Raw genomic sequence first — 19,514 nt, forward strand, 5'->3', positions numbered from 1 at the left:
AACTGCATAGAAAAACCCATAGGGAAGTAAGCTTTTGGCAGCCTATTCTCATTATTATGTGGTCCAAAACTCAGCCAATCAGATGCCAGCCCTGTAGCCATGACCCAAAGCACGGCTTACCAGATTTTGGTATGGTGTACATCCTTGTAATTGCAAAAGCTACTAAGTTAGTCCAGTAGTTTTGTCTTTTTCTGTTTATTCAATGGTATATTAGCTTTTGGCATCTGGCACCCATCGACTCTGTCCAGGAGTTGATAGTAGACACTCCAGAACCTTCGATTATTACACTATAGGTTTGCTGACCCATTAAAAGGATGATGAGATGAGATTCTGGTATCACTTGCTCGCACATCCTAATCCTATTGAGGGTACTCGGAGTCCTCCAGCGTGTGGGAGATCACCTACCTGCCCCACAGAAAACTGTTAAGCAAGGGACTGCATGAGCCTGCACAATGGTAGAAGATACTTGTTTAATGGTTTTTCTACATATTCTGTTGGGGTAGGTATTATCGCAGAAACACAGCGGTTTACGCAACATTATTAATGCTTTATGCTATTAGCGTGTGAGTTTTTTGTTACAGAGTTCTTGAAAAAACGTAGCAGGTATGATTTGTGAAATTGGAAGAATTTATACTGGAACGAGTTCCTACCTCCTATCATGTGCACACATTAGTCTAGTGATAAAGGCACAACATTTACTACATTGCATTCCAGAGCGGGAATTGGTCAGCAGACCATCACAAAGATATGGTTGTTAAGGGCCTTAAAGTTAGTGTGCCAATCAGCACTTTCCAAAAAGAGAGTTCACAAATCAGAGGAAAACCTGCTCACACTACATAAATGTAAAAAGATACTGAGGTAACAAAAGGCATGTTATAAGGTCCAGGTAATCTCTACGGATGAGGGGTGTCTATGGCAATCTTGACATGAGTGGACTTCCCTGGAGTTAGTTGCAGCAACAATGAATAGCGGAGATGCTAGGGTATGAAGCGCAGCAACCACGTCACTATAAAGCAGCACTGTTTGAGATCACCTGTAGAACACTTGCAACCCCAAGAGCTAATGGAATGTTCTGCAATCAAGAAATCTAAGAGTCTAAGAAATGATAGACTAATAGAAACAGATTTTTTTATTGGACCATGTAAAAAAAGCACAGTAAACTCTTCAATTCATATAGTTGTTTTTTTCTCTAAATCGTAAAAAACATACCAAAACAAAGGGACGGTCAGCTGATGCGATAAATCAAAAGTTAAATATATAAGATCTGGAGTATGAAAACTTCCTTTCTTTTTTTCCCTGAATCTCACAAGTGGTCTACTCTGATTCCAGAGGTTTCACCACTTTACATGTGCACATTCTAAGTGTTCTCCAGTAACACCATCTGTGGCACTGTTGTATCTCAAGCTCTAGGATCATCTCCAGTCCTCTCGTTCCCCCATGGACAGTTTCTCATTTTATTTCTAGGATTTCAGTTCCTTATGCTCATCGGTTCCTGCAACATCTTCTCCTTCCCAGGGTCTAATATGTTCTTGCAGTTCAACATATCCCCTCCATTACATAGATTCTGAGCACTGCTCTCCCACCTCATGCCAGTATGCAAGACCTCTTTTGTCCTTCGCATGCTCAAGTTCCAAGATCTCTCCTTTTTTTTTTTTTTACAGTGAGGCTTTAGTGCTCCAACTGCATGATTACTTCTGAGCTCCCGGATTCTTTACACCCCTGCTCAGGCTCTCTCATTGTTATCATGCTCCTACTTTGATTCCTAGCATCTATCTTATCATGTTCAATGCCTTCCCCAATCCTCCTCGATGGTAGATCGCTTAAAGCACAAATGCCACTTTAAGGTTCATATCGACCTGTCTTCCCTTGTTCAATGGTCCCTTTGCTCTGGTTCACCCTCACTCACTCCCCAGACTTTTATCCTACATTCTGCCCTGACTTAATGTTCCTTTTCTAGAATCGGAACGCATCTGATAACCCATAGCTCCTAAGGTTGCTCTATACTTGTTCTATAGTTCTGCCTCTGGTTCCAGCTACCCATCTTTCCCAGACTCACTTCCTAATTTCTTAACACGGCTTGATGATCGCACCTCTCTTAACTCCTACGTACTTATAACTCCTTTGCCATAATATGGTAGTTCCTCTTTACGATGCCATAATATCCTATGCTCCTCACCCACAAAATTACTCTTAAGATCCCTGTCTTCTTAGTCCCTTTTTCGATGCCATCCTCCCCCGAGCCCTTTAGGTGTTTAGTGCCCCCTGTTTTTGATTCAGCATTTATCGTACTGGTTCTAAAGGCCCCTCTGCAATGATTCTAGACTCTATATTTAAGTCGGAGCACTCAACAATCTTCGCCTGGGTTCTCAGTGTCCTGCTGCCTTGGTTAGAGCAGTTCTCATCTTATTACTGAATTCCTAGTCCTAGCTTCTTAGCATTACCCCCCTCAATCTCCACAATTCCTAGAGTCGCCATCATACTGGGTTTAACGCTTCTTTCCTCGCCAGCGTGAGCGCTTGCCTGAGCCGCGGCTCTGTCCTCGCCCACGTCTTGTGCCAGGTGCTTTGGTGAACTGCTTTTTAAAGTCCACCAGGCAGTCTGTGGCCTCCGAAATGCTCACAAAGGACTTGATTGGTGAGTTGCTGAATCGCAAGGGCGTGGTGAAATCATCCGGAGAGCTTGGCTCCTTTAAGCTGTACCCCTCTATCTCATCGTCTTCGTTTGCTTCATGTGACCTAAAGACAGAAGACAAGAACATTATATGACCTTCCATTCCACTACTACAATCTAAGATGTGTTTACCACTCTGCTCCTTTCTCAATGCCATTCCGATCTTCACCAACTTAAGCCTTTCGGTTAACTAATGATGGCACTCTCCACTTCTTTCTGGCCCTATTGCCCATTCTGCCAGACTCACAGGATGTCCTCTCTATAGCTATATTAAACAATTATGTCAATCTCCATTTCATGTTGGACCCTACTGTCCTTGTCTCCAGGGTCAAAGTACCTTCAATATAAAGGAGCAAAGTAACTGCACAGCACAGAGCAAGAAATCTGAAGGAAGGCTGGCTGCATGTGCAGCACCTCGAATGCCCCGGCAGACCCCCCCCCCCCCCCCCCCCCCGCCCTCTCAGCAACACACCCATTGTCTTCTGTCTGTTCCCTTCTCTTTCTCGTCCTATGAATTACATAAAAAAAATATAGGACATTGGAGCATAATCAAATAATCGAAATGCAGATGAGCTGTAGCATATGGGGTAAACAGAAGGAAAAGATCTAATTAATTTTCAGTAATAGTTTCTTTTCAGCCTGAAAGTTTTAGAAAGTCACATATTGTGAATTATTCCGCCATCTATGCTGGGCACAGAATTTTAATAGACACAGTTTTTCCTTTGGGCGTTGCAGGGCAGAGCCAGTATGTCTCAGTAGAGCTTTGGCCAGAAGCCCACAATGCACTAGTATGTTATCATCTTCAGAATGTTTCCCCTCTGCTAATCTGGTGTATGTGCACATATGGATACTGGTTGCAGTTTAACATGTTTCCCTTTTTGCTTCATTATGGGTAAACTGTCCTCCTTCATCGCGGATCATATGTGAATCTAAAACAGTTTCCAGCTGAAAAACAATTGTTAAATGCAACCAGGTTATTTTGCGCTTCTAGATTCACATGCTGTAGAGAACATATACTGCAGTATTTTCCCTCTGTATAAGAGAGGGGGAGAGGTGGTAAAAGAAATGTTAAAAACTATCTGACTCAATTGTGCCCTATATTTGTGATTGAATAGCCACTCAGTAATGCTCAGTGAAGGTGTGTACATAATACCATGTTGCAACTGTCGAAAGGTCATTAATGGAACCATCTCTGCACTGGTATCATAATTGGATTGATTTTCCTATAGTGTTCTGTTACTGTGGTACCCAAACCTGGGGTAGCACATGACGGTTCTTCTGTAGTACTGAATCCATTTTCAGTTGGTGTACTTGGATGCTGCAAAAAGGATGGCATGTGTGATGACTCCTATGGAAATTTGATATTATGTTTGACACAAATGTGTGTTTTTTTCTGATAACTACCTTGAGCTACCTACTTTTGAGACACGGCTTTTGTACTTTTAAAGAATGGAGTACACTAAGTCTGCATAACGATGTTAAGAAAACTAAAAAGACAGTCTTTAAAGTTTTGTGTTTTAGAACTCATTTATATATTGGTTCAAAGGACAGCTTCTTGAGGAGGCTTGCAAGAAAGTAGTTCAATGCCACAATAACGCCGAGAAGTGTTGCCTCAAAGTACCTTTTTAAGATGGGTATTAAAAAACAGTCTATAAAATACACCATTAATGTATGCAGCGACTTCTTTTAGGTACACTCTGAGTGATGCATAACTTGGCTTATATTCTAGTAAACATATCATATACTGAATAATACTTCCTAGATAAAGGCCTTCTGGCTTCCTTTATAACATCTATGTGGTAGAAGCAGATGTTGGAACTCTAAGCCCTCAGACATCAAGCTGCCATAAGTAAACTCTCTGGATCCCGGCGATACTTTCCTCTGTTGCGTTGGGAATGTGTCTGGCGACACTGGCCACTTGATCATTCTGTGTTCTGACAATGTCATCATATGCTAATACCATGGGGGACAAAGACATCTATAAAAGGCAAATATTGTCTTCTTATGACTTCACTCTTAAATTTAGGAAATGCCACTACTATATTGTGCTGAGCTCTCCTCCCAGGAGACCCTTTTTTTGGGATAGGATTGGTGACTAATTTTACGTGATGACTGTAAATCAAACTGATACAGGAAATCTACCACCTGTTTTATGCATGTTTGATATTGCTGGAAATAATTTCCCTTTGTAGGTGTGAGTCTTAAGTGTACAGTCACTGCTGCTATAAAGCTCTTGGAGCTGATAAACCGGAGGTGCTTTCTGCATGCAGAATGCACTGGGGTATTATGCAAGCACCTTTGAAATCTATCACTGCTAAGAAGTGAATGTATGACGGTATTGCGCATGCGTTTAGCACGAATGCCTTCTGAACGCCGTCATTAGAACAAACACATCTTTAGAACACATTCGCTCAGCACGCAAGTCATTATAACGACTTGTCTCAGGGGACACTGGATTTTGGAATAGTTTAATTTAGTATTGCAACTCCAGTCCACGCAACAGTAGGGAAGGTGTATGACTTTAAATCCAACACCATTACACCAATGTGCCCCCCTAAATCAAGTAGTTGTAAGTTTGTGCATGCTGAACGAACGACGCTAACAAGCGTGTGCTGAAGATGCGTTTGTTCTATTGCCGGCGCTGTGAAGGCATAGTTTTTTTACGTCCTAAAGGATGTTTCCCCTAAGAAGTTCTTCTCTCCCAACAATGGAATGCCGTCCTGGAGCATTCCAAAGGTTTGCATTTTTAGGAATCTGTTGAGGAAACACAAGTTCAAGATTGTTGGCAAAGTTAAGCCTTGATTTAGTACAAGAAAGCAAATAGAGTATACACATATATTCGTCTCCTTAAATACAACTTAACTGATTTCTCCTTATAGCAGTAATTTGAGCACTTCTTGTGAAAAGTGGATGGGTTCCTTCTCGTGTTTGCTTTGACCAGAATAAACATGCCTTTTTCGCCACCTTGATAGTGTATTCGATTTTAAACACAATCATAAAAGAACAAACAGTACATCAGATACAATAGAACAGCTTAAAAAAGCTGTGTTCTATAGCGGCACCAACTATTGACTGGTCTTGACGTTTGTGATAACATCTGGACACTATTGTAACAAATCTAGCCCTATAAAACGCATTCTGCAGATCATTAACTAACAGAAATCTAAAACTTCCAAGTATCCACTATGAGTCTAGAAGTTAAAAACCTAGTGTATCCTAAGAGTTGCAGCGGCTTCACTGCAGTATCTACACTGGGAAGCCAAAAATTCCTTACAAGGCTAAAAGAGAAATACATTTTATACAATAAAATCTCAGTGAGACGGAGAGGACAGACCTCCATTGATTTACACAACCGGACTGCCGCTTTAAAAAATGAACACACTCTGAAGCAGCCATAAGCACTGCTCAACAATTGCAGGAAAAATAACACGCCCCTACACTTTTGAAATATGAATAGCTTAAAATAGGTTTAAAAAAAGAAGGTAAAAAATGATCGCAAATAACTGCAAAAAAACTAAAAATGCAACAAAGATTGGCCGAAATGCCCATCACATGTACAAGCCATTGTAGTGCTGTCAAAGGCACTTTACATTCCCAAAACACAAAAGATACCACACCATACCTGCTCGAAAACGAAACGGGGTTGACCTTTCCCTCCCTGTCAGATATATTTATTTTAGTTCTAGGGTTAAATAACACCCAGAGTTCCCTAGTTCAGATAACAGGGTATAACCCCTTATGGAGTTTTGGACAGATTTGTATGTAGTTTCTGGGTCTGACTGAATTCTAAAAAACGGAACTTGGCCACCTGTTTATCAGTCTTGATCAACAAAGAAGGTGAGTCAAACTTGTCAGACACACCCAATTATTTGAAATGTTTTGGACGTAGCCTCGCCAGGGAATATTTAAGCCCTTTTTGAGAGTTAGACAGTCCTGTATATGTCCCTATTCAAACTTACCTCCTTACTACCCCAAACCATTACCCACAACAATAAAGAGGTAAGCTTCACTTGTTCTTGGATGTACTGTAAATGTAACCCTGAGTGGATAACATAGTGGGAGATGGCTAGGGGAAGACAAAAGAGCTGTCTGCAGATACGATTTTTCTCTGTCTGCAGAGGAAGGCCTTTGGATATTCTCCATGCCCCTGCTCTGTACCTGCTGTTGAGAGACACTGAGATTTATAGATGGTCAACAAGGGGGAGACAGTCCACCTTCCTGCAAACTATGGGAGATTAAACTTTGCCCCTACAGATTTAAGTAGCTTCAGACAAGATTACTTAATCTGTGACCTCCAGGAACCTGAGGTGTTGAAGGTAACCTCAGTTAAGCGAACACAATTCAGAGTGATTACCAATAAATAATTTAATAATTAAATAATAAACAATTTAAGGACATTCATCTTTCCTGGCCCACATGCCATAATGTGGGACTTTCCAAAGTTCCTGGCTTAGCCCGATTTACTCATGAAAGTCACAAACGAGTCCAGGAGTCTGCGAAGGGCTCTCAGATCCGTGCTTTGAGAACCGCATCATGTTTAAAGTAGCGCTGGAATTTGAGAACTCCATATCTTCAAGACGTCACTTGTGGTACTCACCTCGTGCACCCCGTCTCTTTGCCATGCGTCCACACCGGCAAAGAGACGCGGTGCATGGTGGTGTGTAGTGGCAGAATGCTGGAGCTTTATCGCACAAGCTATGCAACAGGAAGTGCAAACAATGGTTTATACATAACCAATTACAGTTTTATCAACACTGGTGACAGCGCTACAAGTATACAACTTTTAAACAATATCCCAGGATTCATGAACATCACAGTCTCTCATTTTAATCTAAGACACAGATGTTTTATCTAAAACGCAGGCAATTGAAACAAGGCCTTTCTCATCATATTTGTTAAGGTGTGTGCCCTTTAAGCTGGTTCCCGTGCCTGACTAATCAGATCTACTTAACATACTGGGACAACAGGAGCTAAATTAAGATATACTTATTGAAACTAAGAAACAAAAGGAAGGACTATTATTTTGCCAAGTCCTGAAGAAGGTGGCGCAGGTAACGCCCATGACGAGCTGGCTTTGTCATCCGCGTCGAAGGGGTTAATAAATATTTTTTCTGTATTCCTTATGGAGGTGTTCCAAGTATAAAATGCAATAGAGAGTGACAACATAGATATTGAATAGAGTGATTTGAAGCTGCTTAATCCAAAGGGAATTCTCAAATTTGTTTATTATTACATCATTCCTCTAGCCACCATGCTGACCTTCCAATGACAGAGCTAAGCATATGCAAATAAGTATTCCTATTGCTGCAAGACTTACTGCTAATTATCAACCTTCTCAGATTTTTCTCTAAATGTGTTTTTTGCTAGACGTTTTAGATTCCTTTGAGTATATTCAATTGATAGGATAGGGAGCTTTGTGATTAGGTCTGATCACGACACAAAAAAACAGAAAGGGCCTAATCAATTTTAGGCACATTCAAACCATTTTATTGTCTAATAATTTTAAGATAAAAATAACCTTCCCTCATGACATCTTTCTCCTACTCCTTTGTTGTCCCTTTGTCCATAACTAAACCTAAAGGAGAAGAAGAGGGTTGTCTACAGCTACACACAGTGGCATCAGTTAGGCAAAGCTCAGTATCAAGAAAAACTTAGTATTTAAGAGGTAAAAGAATCCCTCAGAACTATGATATTAGGCTGTTGGCCTATATCTGGTTTCTCAACCCATTCAAAAGGTTTCTAATGACAGGTCAAGAAAAGCGGTCTTTACCTGGACAAGGTGTCACAGCACTGGGGCCACTAGAAGTCAATGATCTGCTGTGAAGGGCCCACAACAGCACAAACTGTACCACTGCTGACGTGGATAGATAGTATAGAAATCTCCTTTTATACTTCTGCAGTAGAAAGTAAGATCGAACCTACCCTTTGAAATCCTTATCGACGCTCTTCGGGGTAAGGCACTATTGGGAAAGAAGGTGATATTACAGCTATGGGTAATCTAACTCCTTGGTGGGAGATTTAAGAAGCATAAATCAATGTAGTCTGGCAATCCTATCTAGGTCTTCTTTCAGCACTGGAGAAGATGCACTCTAAGACAGAAAGAACTGCTTGGTGGGTCAATCATCATAGTCAGACAAATCTTCCACTGCTCCAAGGCGCAATTAATAACAAAGAGGCTCTAAAAGGACAGTCAAAAAACCACACTGAAAACACAAACTCTGAAAGCCCTAGTCAGATATGAGAGACTAGGTACCAGGCTGGGCATGTGCGACTAGTCAATCTGCATTGATTACACATTTGTAAAGTGGTTTGGTGACCTAAGAGTAAGGCAAAAAATGGGTGAATGTGCAACAGCAGTCAGAACCAAGGTACTGTGACCTGATTTGCACTACTGCTGCGTCGGATTCTCCCAGTAACTGGTAGAACATAATTTGACTGATGGAAGGGAGGCCTAGAGAGTAAAGTCCTTGTTTTAGTTTTTTTTATAGAGTTTTATATAGCGCTAACTAGACCCGAGACATCAGGTATCAGAGCGGCGTAAATGAGCACCAGTTTTGTTACAGATGTACACATTCATTTTTATTAGGCACAGGGAGATTAGGTGATTTGCACAGAATCACAGGGTGTTGAGCGTCGTTGGGAGACTCGAACCTAATTCCCCAGCTTCTGGTCTAGTTTGCGCTGTATAAAACTCTAAGAAATAAAGTTTAAAAAAAAGGTCTTTGCACCCAGTATCTATGGGGCCAACCAGCTCTTAAGAATACGCCTAAAAATGCTCAGTGTCTACTTAAGAGGGTCCCAGTTAGGAGATAAAAAGGCAAAACACCTCCTTGGCAATCTTGAAACTCTTGATTGAAGATTACAGACAATCTTTGCAAGGCACCAAACCGACCTAAGACCAGGGAAGAGGAAAGGGCAAAGTAAGTATACCCCAAAATACATCCAGTAGAGTTTCCAGCTGTAAGAAGCCAAAATAGTAGCAAGGGGGTCAACAATACGATTAAAAATAAGGGAATTAATTTAAATGCCTTTATATAGGTATCAAACCCGAAATAAAATCACAGGAAAGGACTCTCCATCTTGGATCAGGAAACTCTTAAAAAAAATACTCCAAACAGACCACCTTAAAGACAAGGGCAGCTCATAAGGCTTGGCAAAGCCCCTTTCTTGAAAATCATGCCTGGATTTAGGCAACAAAGAAGAAGCCCAAGTCTAAAAAAAATTGCAGAGCGCAGAATTCTGGAAACCTACAGCCATCCTTCTCCCCAGACACTCAGCGACTTGCAGGACAACCGTCCCTGTGACCATGAGCACAGAAACACAAATTCAGTCTAAGCAGCGAGAACATTTAGCCAAGTAATGGGTGCTTCATCAAGGAGAATGCTGTGTGATGGATGGACAGTGAACTGTCATCTCCTGAACGCTTGCAATCTGATAAGCTTTCACCACAAATGTAACAGATAGTAGATAATGACAACATCATTTCTTTATTTATTAGAGAAGTTTTGTACAGCACCAAGGGTGTCGCCTTTCAGTTACCTCAAGATGTGTACATATATTTACTCAAAGATAGAGACAGAGCTGAGAGTCAAGTAGAAGACAGGAAGCATCGGTCCTGTGAGATGTAATAGGGAGTCTTACAGGAATCTGTCAAACGAACAGGCTTTGTTCAATTAGTGGAGAGTGGAGGTAGGTTGTAGTGGTAGATGGAAGAGGCTGGTTGTTCAGGTGATGTATAAGCCAAGTCCACATTTTGAGTCCAGCCAAATCAGCTTTAAGTTATCACCATCAACACAAGACTAACGTTCATTCTAAAGCCTCCTTAACAAATGTAAATTTCAACATCTTTTACATAGTTTGATAAGGTTCTCTGAGAAAGGAGAGGACACTTCATAGCTTTAGGCTGTATGGCATCGTAGGTCATGGCCCCATGCTTTCATATTAAACAATTTTTAATGAGTGGAGGTTCTTTTTTAAGGAATAGTGGTCCCTTATTTCAGACTGACTTGTGCATGGTGCAAATAACCTTCACAATAACACTGTAGGCCACAAGGAACCACTGGCGAGATTTCAATGTAGGTTTGAAGTAATTTCAGTCTAGGCTTGCTGTGGTACAGTCGCCTTATGTGGAGGGCAAGCATGAGTGAGTGTCACTGAAGACTTTGCAAAATGTCTGTCAAATTCATTTATACGACTATGTACAAATGCTGCAGTTATCCAGATATCCACCGCTAATAATCTGATAAATTAGATTGATGATGTGCTGTATGAATGGTACATCATTTAGAAGTCAGTGACAACTGCATTGACTTGTAGGGAAAAGGTGGGCTATAAGTCAAATATGACTTACTTTCTAGGCCCAAAAGTTACTACCGCAAAGCATTAAAAACGTGGTTTTTTGTAGAGGCTTACCCGTAATTGTGCACTAGGAGAATTTTAGACTGTATGACCTTATTGGCAAGTTGATGCCCTTGGGCTAAGTTGCGCGGTACAAGTCTCCCTTCCTTCATTCATTCAGGGCGATGAGATTGGGAATGATGTGCTACTGACTGTGCTTGCTAGCATCAGCATCTGTGTTTGATCCCACAGAGATCAACTAGGGTTCCCTCCTCCAGTGGCTCATATGATTTAAGCGCTTGGTGATGACGACGGGTTTACTTAATGAGATGGTGATGAATCTGTGAGTTGTCATCCAGCATCCAATATTCCACATGTCAGATTATGATCGATTGGGATAATGGTGCCAGCTTTATGTCAAGAGATCCCCTGCTTAGATGATTTGGAGGTCTTGATCCTAATCTTCTAACGTTGTTTGTAAACAGAAGGTTTGGTCCACTCAAGGCTATTCACCCAACACTCCCGTCCATTCCTTAAGGTTTCAACTAGGATTCCAAAGTATTCTCCACCGTTAAAATTAAACATATGCAGTGGCCTTCATTTTGGATCTCTTGAATCTTTGATAGAGCAGCTTAAGTTGTCCTCATAGGAGTGAAATCAGATTGTGGCCATAAACCAGGTAATCTTAACCCAAATGATCTTGCAGTTGTCTTGTCACTTCCTCTCAACGACTTTGCCAAACTTCGGAACGGTGAATATTGGTTGGTGGTTAGGATTTCGCAGTCTGTTGTGCATTTGTACAGGAGATTGATAATATATTAGATGATACATGTGGGTACCATCCCCTTAATGGCTAGTTTGTTAAAAATGTGCATTAATTCCGAGCAGAGAGTTGGTAAGTAAACTTCAGGAACAACGCTGGACATGGGTGTCAGAAAGTTGCCAGCTTTGATGCTTTTAGATATTATACAGGTCTCCTTCACTGCAAAGATTTGAAATTAGCCAAATATGCATGTAAAAAATCTGTTTTTTTGTATTGTTCCCATCTTTTCTCCCTGCTAGATACTGCCGGTATTTTGACGGCACATTGAGATACCACTGTTACCAGTGCATACTTTTGCTTCATAGTATTTCGTTTCTCAGTAGCAGCCACGCAACCTGCCTGTTCATTGCATAATTCGTTTGAATAAGGGTGACTTTTCTTTGCATGAACCACAGATACCTGCCATAAAGCCAAGTGTGGAGGTAAGAGAGAAATGTGTATCTCACTGCTACCGGGAGGGAAGCAGTCGGAACACCGCAGTCAAAACCACAAGTGTTCTGACTTCGCAAGCCCTACCGCGCATATGCGTGGTTAAGGCCATGCGAGGTATAGTTGTAGGCTGCTGGGGACAGAAGCAGGAAGACCTTGCAGGAAGCGGTAAGTTAAGTGGGGCTGGGTGTAGTTCTGGGCTGGGGGGCGGTTTTTTTGTGGTAGTTTAGTAGGCTGGGGGGTTGGGGGTAGTTTTATGGGCTGGGGGTAGGAGTTGTTTTCTGGACTTGGGGGGGTCGGGTAGTTTTGTGGGCTGGGTCGGGATTGTTTTCTGGGCTTGGGGTGTGTCAGGGTTGTTTTGTTGGCGGTGGGGGTCAGGGTTGTTTTCTGAGCTGTGGGGATCGGGTTGTTTTCTGGGCTTGGAGGGGTTGGGTAGTTTTCTGGGCTGGGAGGATCGGGGTCGTTTTCAAGGCTGGGGGATGGCGGACGTTCTCAGGGCTGGGGGGTTTGGAGGTAGTTTTCAGGGCTGGGGGAGAGATTGGGGCTAGTTTTCAGGGTTGGGGTAGTTTTCAAGGCTGGGGGTCGTGGTAGTTTTTTAGGGCTGGGGTAGTCAGATGGAAGTTTTCAAGGCTGGGAGAATAAGGGGTATTTTTTAGGCCTGGGTCTGTGTAGTTTTGAAGGGGTAGGCATATTTTAACCTCAGGGCGGGGGAGGTAGTTTGTAGCTTAGGGCGGGGGAGAGGGGGTCGCAACTCTAGCCACACATACCCCTTTACCGTTAATGCCTTTACCACGAAATTACGTGGTAAAGGCATGCGTTGTAAAGGAATGCGTCGTTAAGACGCATTCGTTGTTTAGGTTGCGTGGTAGAGGCACATCTGGGTCTATCATACAACCCTACCGGGAGGCTTCCGAGGACAACGGGGAACTCGAACGACCAGAGAGTAAGACATGCATTGCAGGCCTGCTCTTTCATAGAAGGCTTGAGGTCAGGGGCCACCAAACCAGTTCGGGTGAGTTTCTTTATTGTTAATGTTGTGGTACTTTGAATGCCTTGAAATATCCACTCACTTAACAGAGTTTACAATGTAAGTCAAAAACTTTAGTAAAACTGGGGAGGAGGAATAAGAGTAGGGGCATTCCATCCACCTCTGCTAGGTTTTCTATCTGATGGTGTTGCAAATTGAAGCATGAGATTTACAGTCATACTTCTCCTGTCTGTCACTTGCAAGAACGTTCCACAGACCCCTTGTCCAGAGGGAAGCAGCGGGCGGTCATGTGTGGCCTTTTAGCCACCGAGCCCAGAGCTGGGATGCTTTTAAGTGGCATAACACAGCTAGATGTCTAAATCTGGAGGGAAGACAGACACATAAACCTGCATGGCGCAGGACTAGGAATGTAGGAGTGGAAATGTGATGCCTCCGACTATACGGTGTGTGTTTCGTTTTATAAACCAGTCCATAGTGGCTAATCTCCTGGTCACTCACAGGGACACAAAAGAGCACTCAAAAGACTATTCTTCTGAAGCAGACCTGCTGGAGAAAACATACACTTACTGCTAGATGTTATCCAAAACAAGCACTCTCCTGCGGAGGCGAGAAAGCTAGAGTCCGCACTAAGGGCGAAGAACATTGCCGAATTTTTTACTTAAAAGAAGAAGTACCATTTACTAGCTTAGGCAGCCTTGAGAAGACCAAATACTCTCCCCTCCTGTGGTGATACAAGCCAGAGACACCCACTGGATCGCTGTGAAGTTTGGAAGCTATGACTTATGCCTGGCTGGACAAGGCAACGGAGTCTCGGCCAGCTCTTTTGGCCTGAATGAAGGCAAGAGGCAACAGGGAGCTGGGAGGCGTTCTGTGCAACTGGAGCGGGAAGAAGCCGCTTATGAATACTGAGCAAGTACTTTCATTGACTGCTCATGCAGAATAGAGCAGCCATGTGGAATGGAACTGTTACATTAAAATTTTGTAACTTTATCTATCAGTTCCAAATGTAGTCATGTTGGCCTTATTTTAACCTCATCACTGCGGCGCGAATTCCGCCGCAGTGCCGAACATTCCTATCGCGGGCGTGGTCATGACAGCTCCCGGCCGTCATCAGCACAAGCCCACCATGACTCATGACAGCCGGGAGCCGTCATGAGCATCAATGAGGTTAATCATAAAATACTTTCTGATTTAACTAATTTGGTCTGGGAGCTTTTACTAAGAGGCTCTCTTGATTCAGGTGTGCTGTTTTGACATCCCTTAACCCATTTTATGAAGTAGACATCCATCTCAATTTTTCACTAAGGGTCAGCCCAGGCTGTCTAACAGTCTTTGCCAGACTAAGAGCCAGCTTTGCACCGTGATGATCGAATTTGCCCGACTGAGTAATCTGGTTCCAACAATGCGTTTTGTGGGGTGAGACTAGCGGTGTTAATTAATGGGCTCACAATTGATGGCTACCTCATTCCACAGTTTTGTTAAAAAAATACCAGAAAAGAAAGGCGGTCCTTATGTTAGTGTTGAGAAGTGATCCTTGATAGACCTAACTGGCCCACTGTTGCTTTGTAGTAGTTTCTACTGTGAATCTGCTAATGAATTGTGTCTGCCTCAGTTTGACATTCTCCCATTCCCGTTCAAGGTTTCAGGGTAGGCAGTAACAAGTAGGGGTGGGCAGAGTTTGCATAATCGTGTTACGCAAATCTCCGCGAAACGGTACAAAATCTCCGCGAACAGCAGAAATTCCACGAACACGCGGAATTGCTTGTTCGCAGTGCTTTTTTACTGTTCGCAATCGCTGTTTGCGTGCTCGGGGGGAAATATCTCGCGAACACGCTTTTGAGAACGCGAACAAGCAAAACATTTCGCGAAGTCGCGGAACGCAGAATTTTGGCTAATTTCGCGTTCTCCACGGAACGCAAAATTAACCAAATTCAGAAAATTCCGCGAGCGGAATTTACCGCCCAGGCCTAGTAACAAGTCATACCACTTGTTGAAGGTTTGCCTTTTATATCTCTACTTTACTGAGGCGCTGAGATCTGTAGTTCTTCTGGAGGAGGGCCTCACACAAGACTACAGATGCTGCTGGATCTGCAAGTTCTTTACTGTGTTTAACAGGGGTACAAGTGCTTTGCAAGACATTATGGCAATGCTTTTTGTCTTTTTACAGCTACTGCTGCTTGTAGTGTGTAGTGAAGGAGCATACATGATATTTTGAGGATCTGGAATGATACTGGGATGTTTGAGACAGTTCTAACACATTTACGGTTTCCATGATGTGTGTCGCATTGAACATATGACCATACCCTGAGAGCGTCTCTTTTGTCAGGTCAGTAGCACTCCAGCCCAGTCATGGACTTCATGAATTCTGATGCTAGTCTGTCTCCAGGGGTAATACACACACTGACAGCCGTCTTGAAAAAAAGAAAATTGGGCCAGTGACATCAAGATTTGCGATCCTTCTCTGCAGGTGAAAAGCCATTTCAATTAATTCTTCCATTGTTTTGTCACAGCATGCTTTATGGTGCCCCACTGCTTTCACAAATGATAAAGCTGCAATGAGCCATCACATATTCCAATTATTTATATGTTGAGCTGCGACTCAGTGCATCAAAGGTCATCCGGATAAACCAGCTCCTCTCTAATCCCTCTCAGTACTTACCCAATTTGGAAAATTATTAAATGATTTAATAGCATGGATAAAAGTAAGTCAGAGGGAAATGGAATGAAGCCCACTGTCTAGCGTTATAGCCTGTTTCCGATGAGCAGTGGCAGCGCAAGTGACTGTGGTAGGGTAGTTGCTACAATGATCACTTTTCTTCCTTTCTTGGGCAGAGGGCTTGTCAAGAGGAAGAGGTCACTGAGGGACACATTGAAAACGTCTGATTCCGCCCAACAAACGGTAAGGAAGGACACCCAAAACTGCCGTACCATTACAGATGACTCGAGTAGCATAGCTGTAACAATCCCGCATGCAGAGCATGTGAATGTGGAGCCAGCTGGGGTCTAGTCCTACAAGCTAACAGTTAGAGGTGCTCTTCCACTGACTGGGAATCACCGTCTTTGAATCTCTTAACGTGTGCCATAATAGGTAGTGCACGAATGACCAAGCATTGGTCATCAGAGAGGGGAACAATTCACTAAGTGTCTGAAGAAAACACGTGTTCCTAGACTAAACATAAAAGGCTGGTGTTGGGCAAACTGGGCCTCAACACAGAAGAGGCCTGCTTTCTGCGATGTCCAAGTTCTCCATCCTTTTGAGTATGGGAACCTTTCTACATGTATGGAAACGGGGGAGCTACGAGAGATGAGAATTATTAGCAGGAGTGCATGAGCTTATATTACATAAAATGGTTTCCTTCAACTGTAACATCTGGTACAGATTTACATGCTGCTACCGTCTTGTGGTTGGCACATACAAATACTGCAGTATTCTTTAAAAGTCATTCTGAGAGTGTTGAATCGACCTAAAGGGTGCCTCCGATACAAACCATTCAAATGACAGCTTCTCAGATGAACACCACCTGTACTTGCTTGCCTTTGCGCAAAATCAGCTAAACATTTGGTGACCCATGCCACTTCTGCTTCTACAACTGAGTAGAATGTGGTGTGAGCGCCCTGATATTTTTTCGATTTCCCATCCCCTCAAAGATTCATCCAGTTCATTTTTAAGCTGGGGGGCTCTAACCCCTGAGACCTCTAAAACGACAATTCAAAGTGTTGCCAAGCTCTAGACTCCATGTTTTAAGAAGGCACTCCAACTCTATCCCTGCATTTGCCTCAAGTCTCCCTACAACGACCACCACCACCACAGCTTGGTTATGGGGTGCACTGGGTGGTAGTCTGAGTAGAGCCCGTAGGAGCACTGGCATTGTGCAGCCGTGGCATTTACAAGTAAATATGGGTTTCCCGAACTTTTAAAATATTACACAGTCTGCTGCAGAATTTGCAATAATGTTTTCAGCTCAAATTGATCCAGAGTCTCTAAAGAAAAGAATGTGCATAGTGGCAGGGACTTAGAAAAAGTTAACACAAAATGTTAAACTAATACTAATTAGGTGAAACTGTTGGCCAGCCAGCATCAAGGTCCCCAGTCAAAAGGGCTGGAAAGGGCTTTTGTCAGCATCCTGCAAAAAATCCATTCATAGTTAAAAGTAATTCTAAAAGGTGGAAATAATCATTACTTCTTTGGCATGAAAGTTGTTTTGTTTCATTATGCGTGCAAATTTATGTTACACCAGAGACTATTTTCAGAGCAGCAGTTGTTTCAAGGGGAGAATCGGGCAAATAAGAAAACCCCTAAACAGTGAACTTCTCTTCTGAAGGTCTGATGTCTTGATTCGTACAGTGTCTCCCAGCGAGAGACTTACTGTTTAAACATGTAACGTACAACACTGTTCTGCAGGGCTCTTTCTTCATGAAAAGCGGTGCTTCTAAAAGAGCATGAATGCACAGAAAACCTCAAACTCAAGACCACTTCCAAAATATATTTGGGATTTGAAAAATGTAAAAGGACCACTTTTTCTAACAAGAAGTGGGTGCATGTAGACTTGTTTAGAGGTGTATGGGTTGACCATGCTTGGTGACCAGTACACAGCAACTAACCCTATGCATATAATTTGAACAGAATGCTACCACTGTCTTTTAAGGTTCGGTACAAAGCACAAACCATTAGTAATATTGACCTGGCTCCTAAGGAGTTTCTGTATACAGTTAATAATGCCACGCGTAAGTGTTATTGATATATGGGTGCCTTGAATGGTAGTCGTAAAAGGAATGCAGGCTATACAACACAGATGTAGCATTAGTTCACACTTTACTACACAAAACGTGTCCATTTTAGCAAGTAGCACCTTCTTGCGATTATCTACTGGCTTCACAGAGAACTTTTACACTTCAATCTGTGTAGATGGCAAAATTCGAGGAACTCCGGAGACATGCTGCTAGTTTCAGCGTCTCTAGGTCAAATATTTTATTATTCTCTTCAACGTGGTTGCTTTCAAAGGTGCATTCCTCCAGAAAGGGGCCGTCCTTAGATCTGTAACTTTACATTCATTCCACCTCACCAGGCTGCATACAGGCACACACTATTAAAAGAGGTTATCCTTTAGACTGTTTAAATAAAAATCAATAACTAAAAGCATTAAAAAAACACAGCTGAAGATTACTCTTAATGGATTTCATTGTTTTACTGTTACCCTGTGTTAAAGAAAAAACTCTAGGCATTTTTCATAACTTTGACTTTTTCTTCTAAATGCGAAAGAAGATGGTCTAGTTTGACCTTTTGAGGTTTTTGACAGCCATTGCCCTTATCAAACTTTTTTTATTTTTTCATTCAGGCAAATCGATGAGGCCAACACTGGCAGTTTTGCAGAGCCATGGCTGCCCTGTTGAACTTCATGTGCGGCGTGATAAGATGACAGTTTTAGATGGGCCTTACAGATAACTTTCCGACAGGAGTGTGTGGGAACTGCTGAAAGAGGAAGCCAAGCTCCACCAAGTAACGCCAGGTAACAGTTTTGCTAAACTCCATAAGGAAGGCTTTCATTCTAAAAGTGCATGTAGCATCGTATCCCGCTGTTTATCCTTGGAAGGAATTTGCAGGTGTAGAACATATTCTCTTTCTCAAGGAAATGACTAAAAGGAGTTTCTCACTGTGTCATTTGTTTGCGTTGTTTTGGATGGCATACCGTCATGATAAAGTTCTGGTTCAATCCTACAACTATTTTTGGTCTCCTTTCCAAGACTGCTATTCAGCAGGGAGGCCTTTGCTGGGCAGATGAGGTGCTCATCATCATATTCTGCAGCGAAGCAACACTTGTGAGTCACTGAAAATATCAGTGTTGACTTCAGCGCAAACCACAGCTCAAAGATGGATGGAATCATTATTCAGAGATATGCATTTGATTGGTTTGGCACCACATACCAGGCAAAGCTGTGGATTTTTACTAGGACCAAGCATCATGGAGAAACTGGATTTTGAAAAGAGGAAGGATTTGAAGGTGCACCCACAGATTTGGAGTTTCCCTCAAATCAATTTTCTCTCCACCCTTCTTGTTAGAAGAACACATTTAAATTCTCGTTCACTTTAAGGAATATTGTTTGTAATGTAATGTTATTAGGAAAACTGTCAATATAGGGATAGATCTACATACAGTTGTAATGTTTGGAATCCAGCTTCCACTTCAAGGAATGTTGTTTGTAATGTTTTTTATGACACTACATGTATCAATGCCTAATTGTTGAGATCCATGAAGAGGTTTTAAGATT

The 19,514-nt window shown here is 42.4% G+C and overlaps 1 protein-coding gene across 3 annotated transcripts in view; it reads right to left on the reverse strand.

The window, feature by feature from the left end:
• Nucleotides 1–1,108: 1,108 nt before the first annotated feature.
• Nucleotides 1,109–19,514, reverse strand: part of UIMC1 (ubiquitin interaction motif containing 1) — a 437,824-nt gene continuing 419,418 nt past the window's right edge. For all 3 annotated transcript variants that reach the window (XM_086931770.1, XM_086931769.1, XM_086931771.1), the window contains one exon: nucleotides 1,109–2,735. In XM_086931770.1, the coding sequence (XP_086787896.1) occupies nucleotides 2,486–2,735 (250 nt within the window). In that variant the 3' untranslated portion in view covers nucleotides 1,109–2,485. The remainder of the gene's footprint in view (nucleotides 2,736–19,514) is intronic.

This window comes from Lissotriton vulgaris, chromosome 7, assembly GCF_964263255.1.
Source record: "Lissotriton vulgaris chromosome 7, aLisVul1.2, whole genome shotgun sequence".
Lineage (NCBI taxonomy): Eukaryota > Metazoa > Chordata > Amphibia > Caudata > Salamandridae > Lissotriton > Lissotriton vulgaris.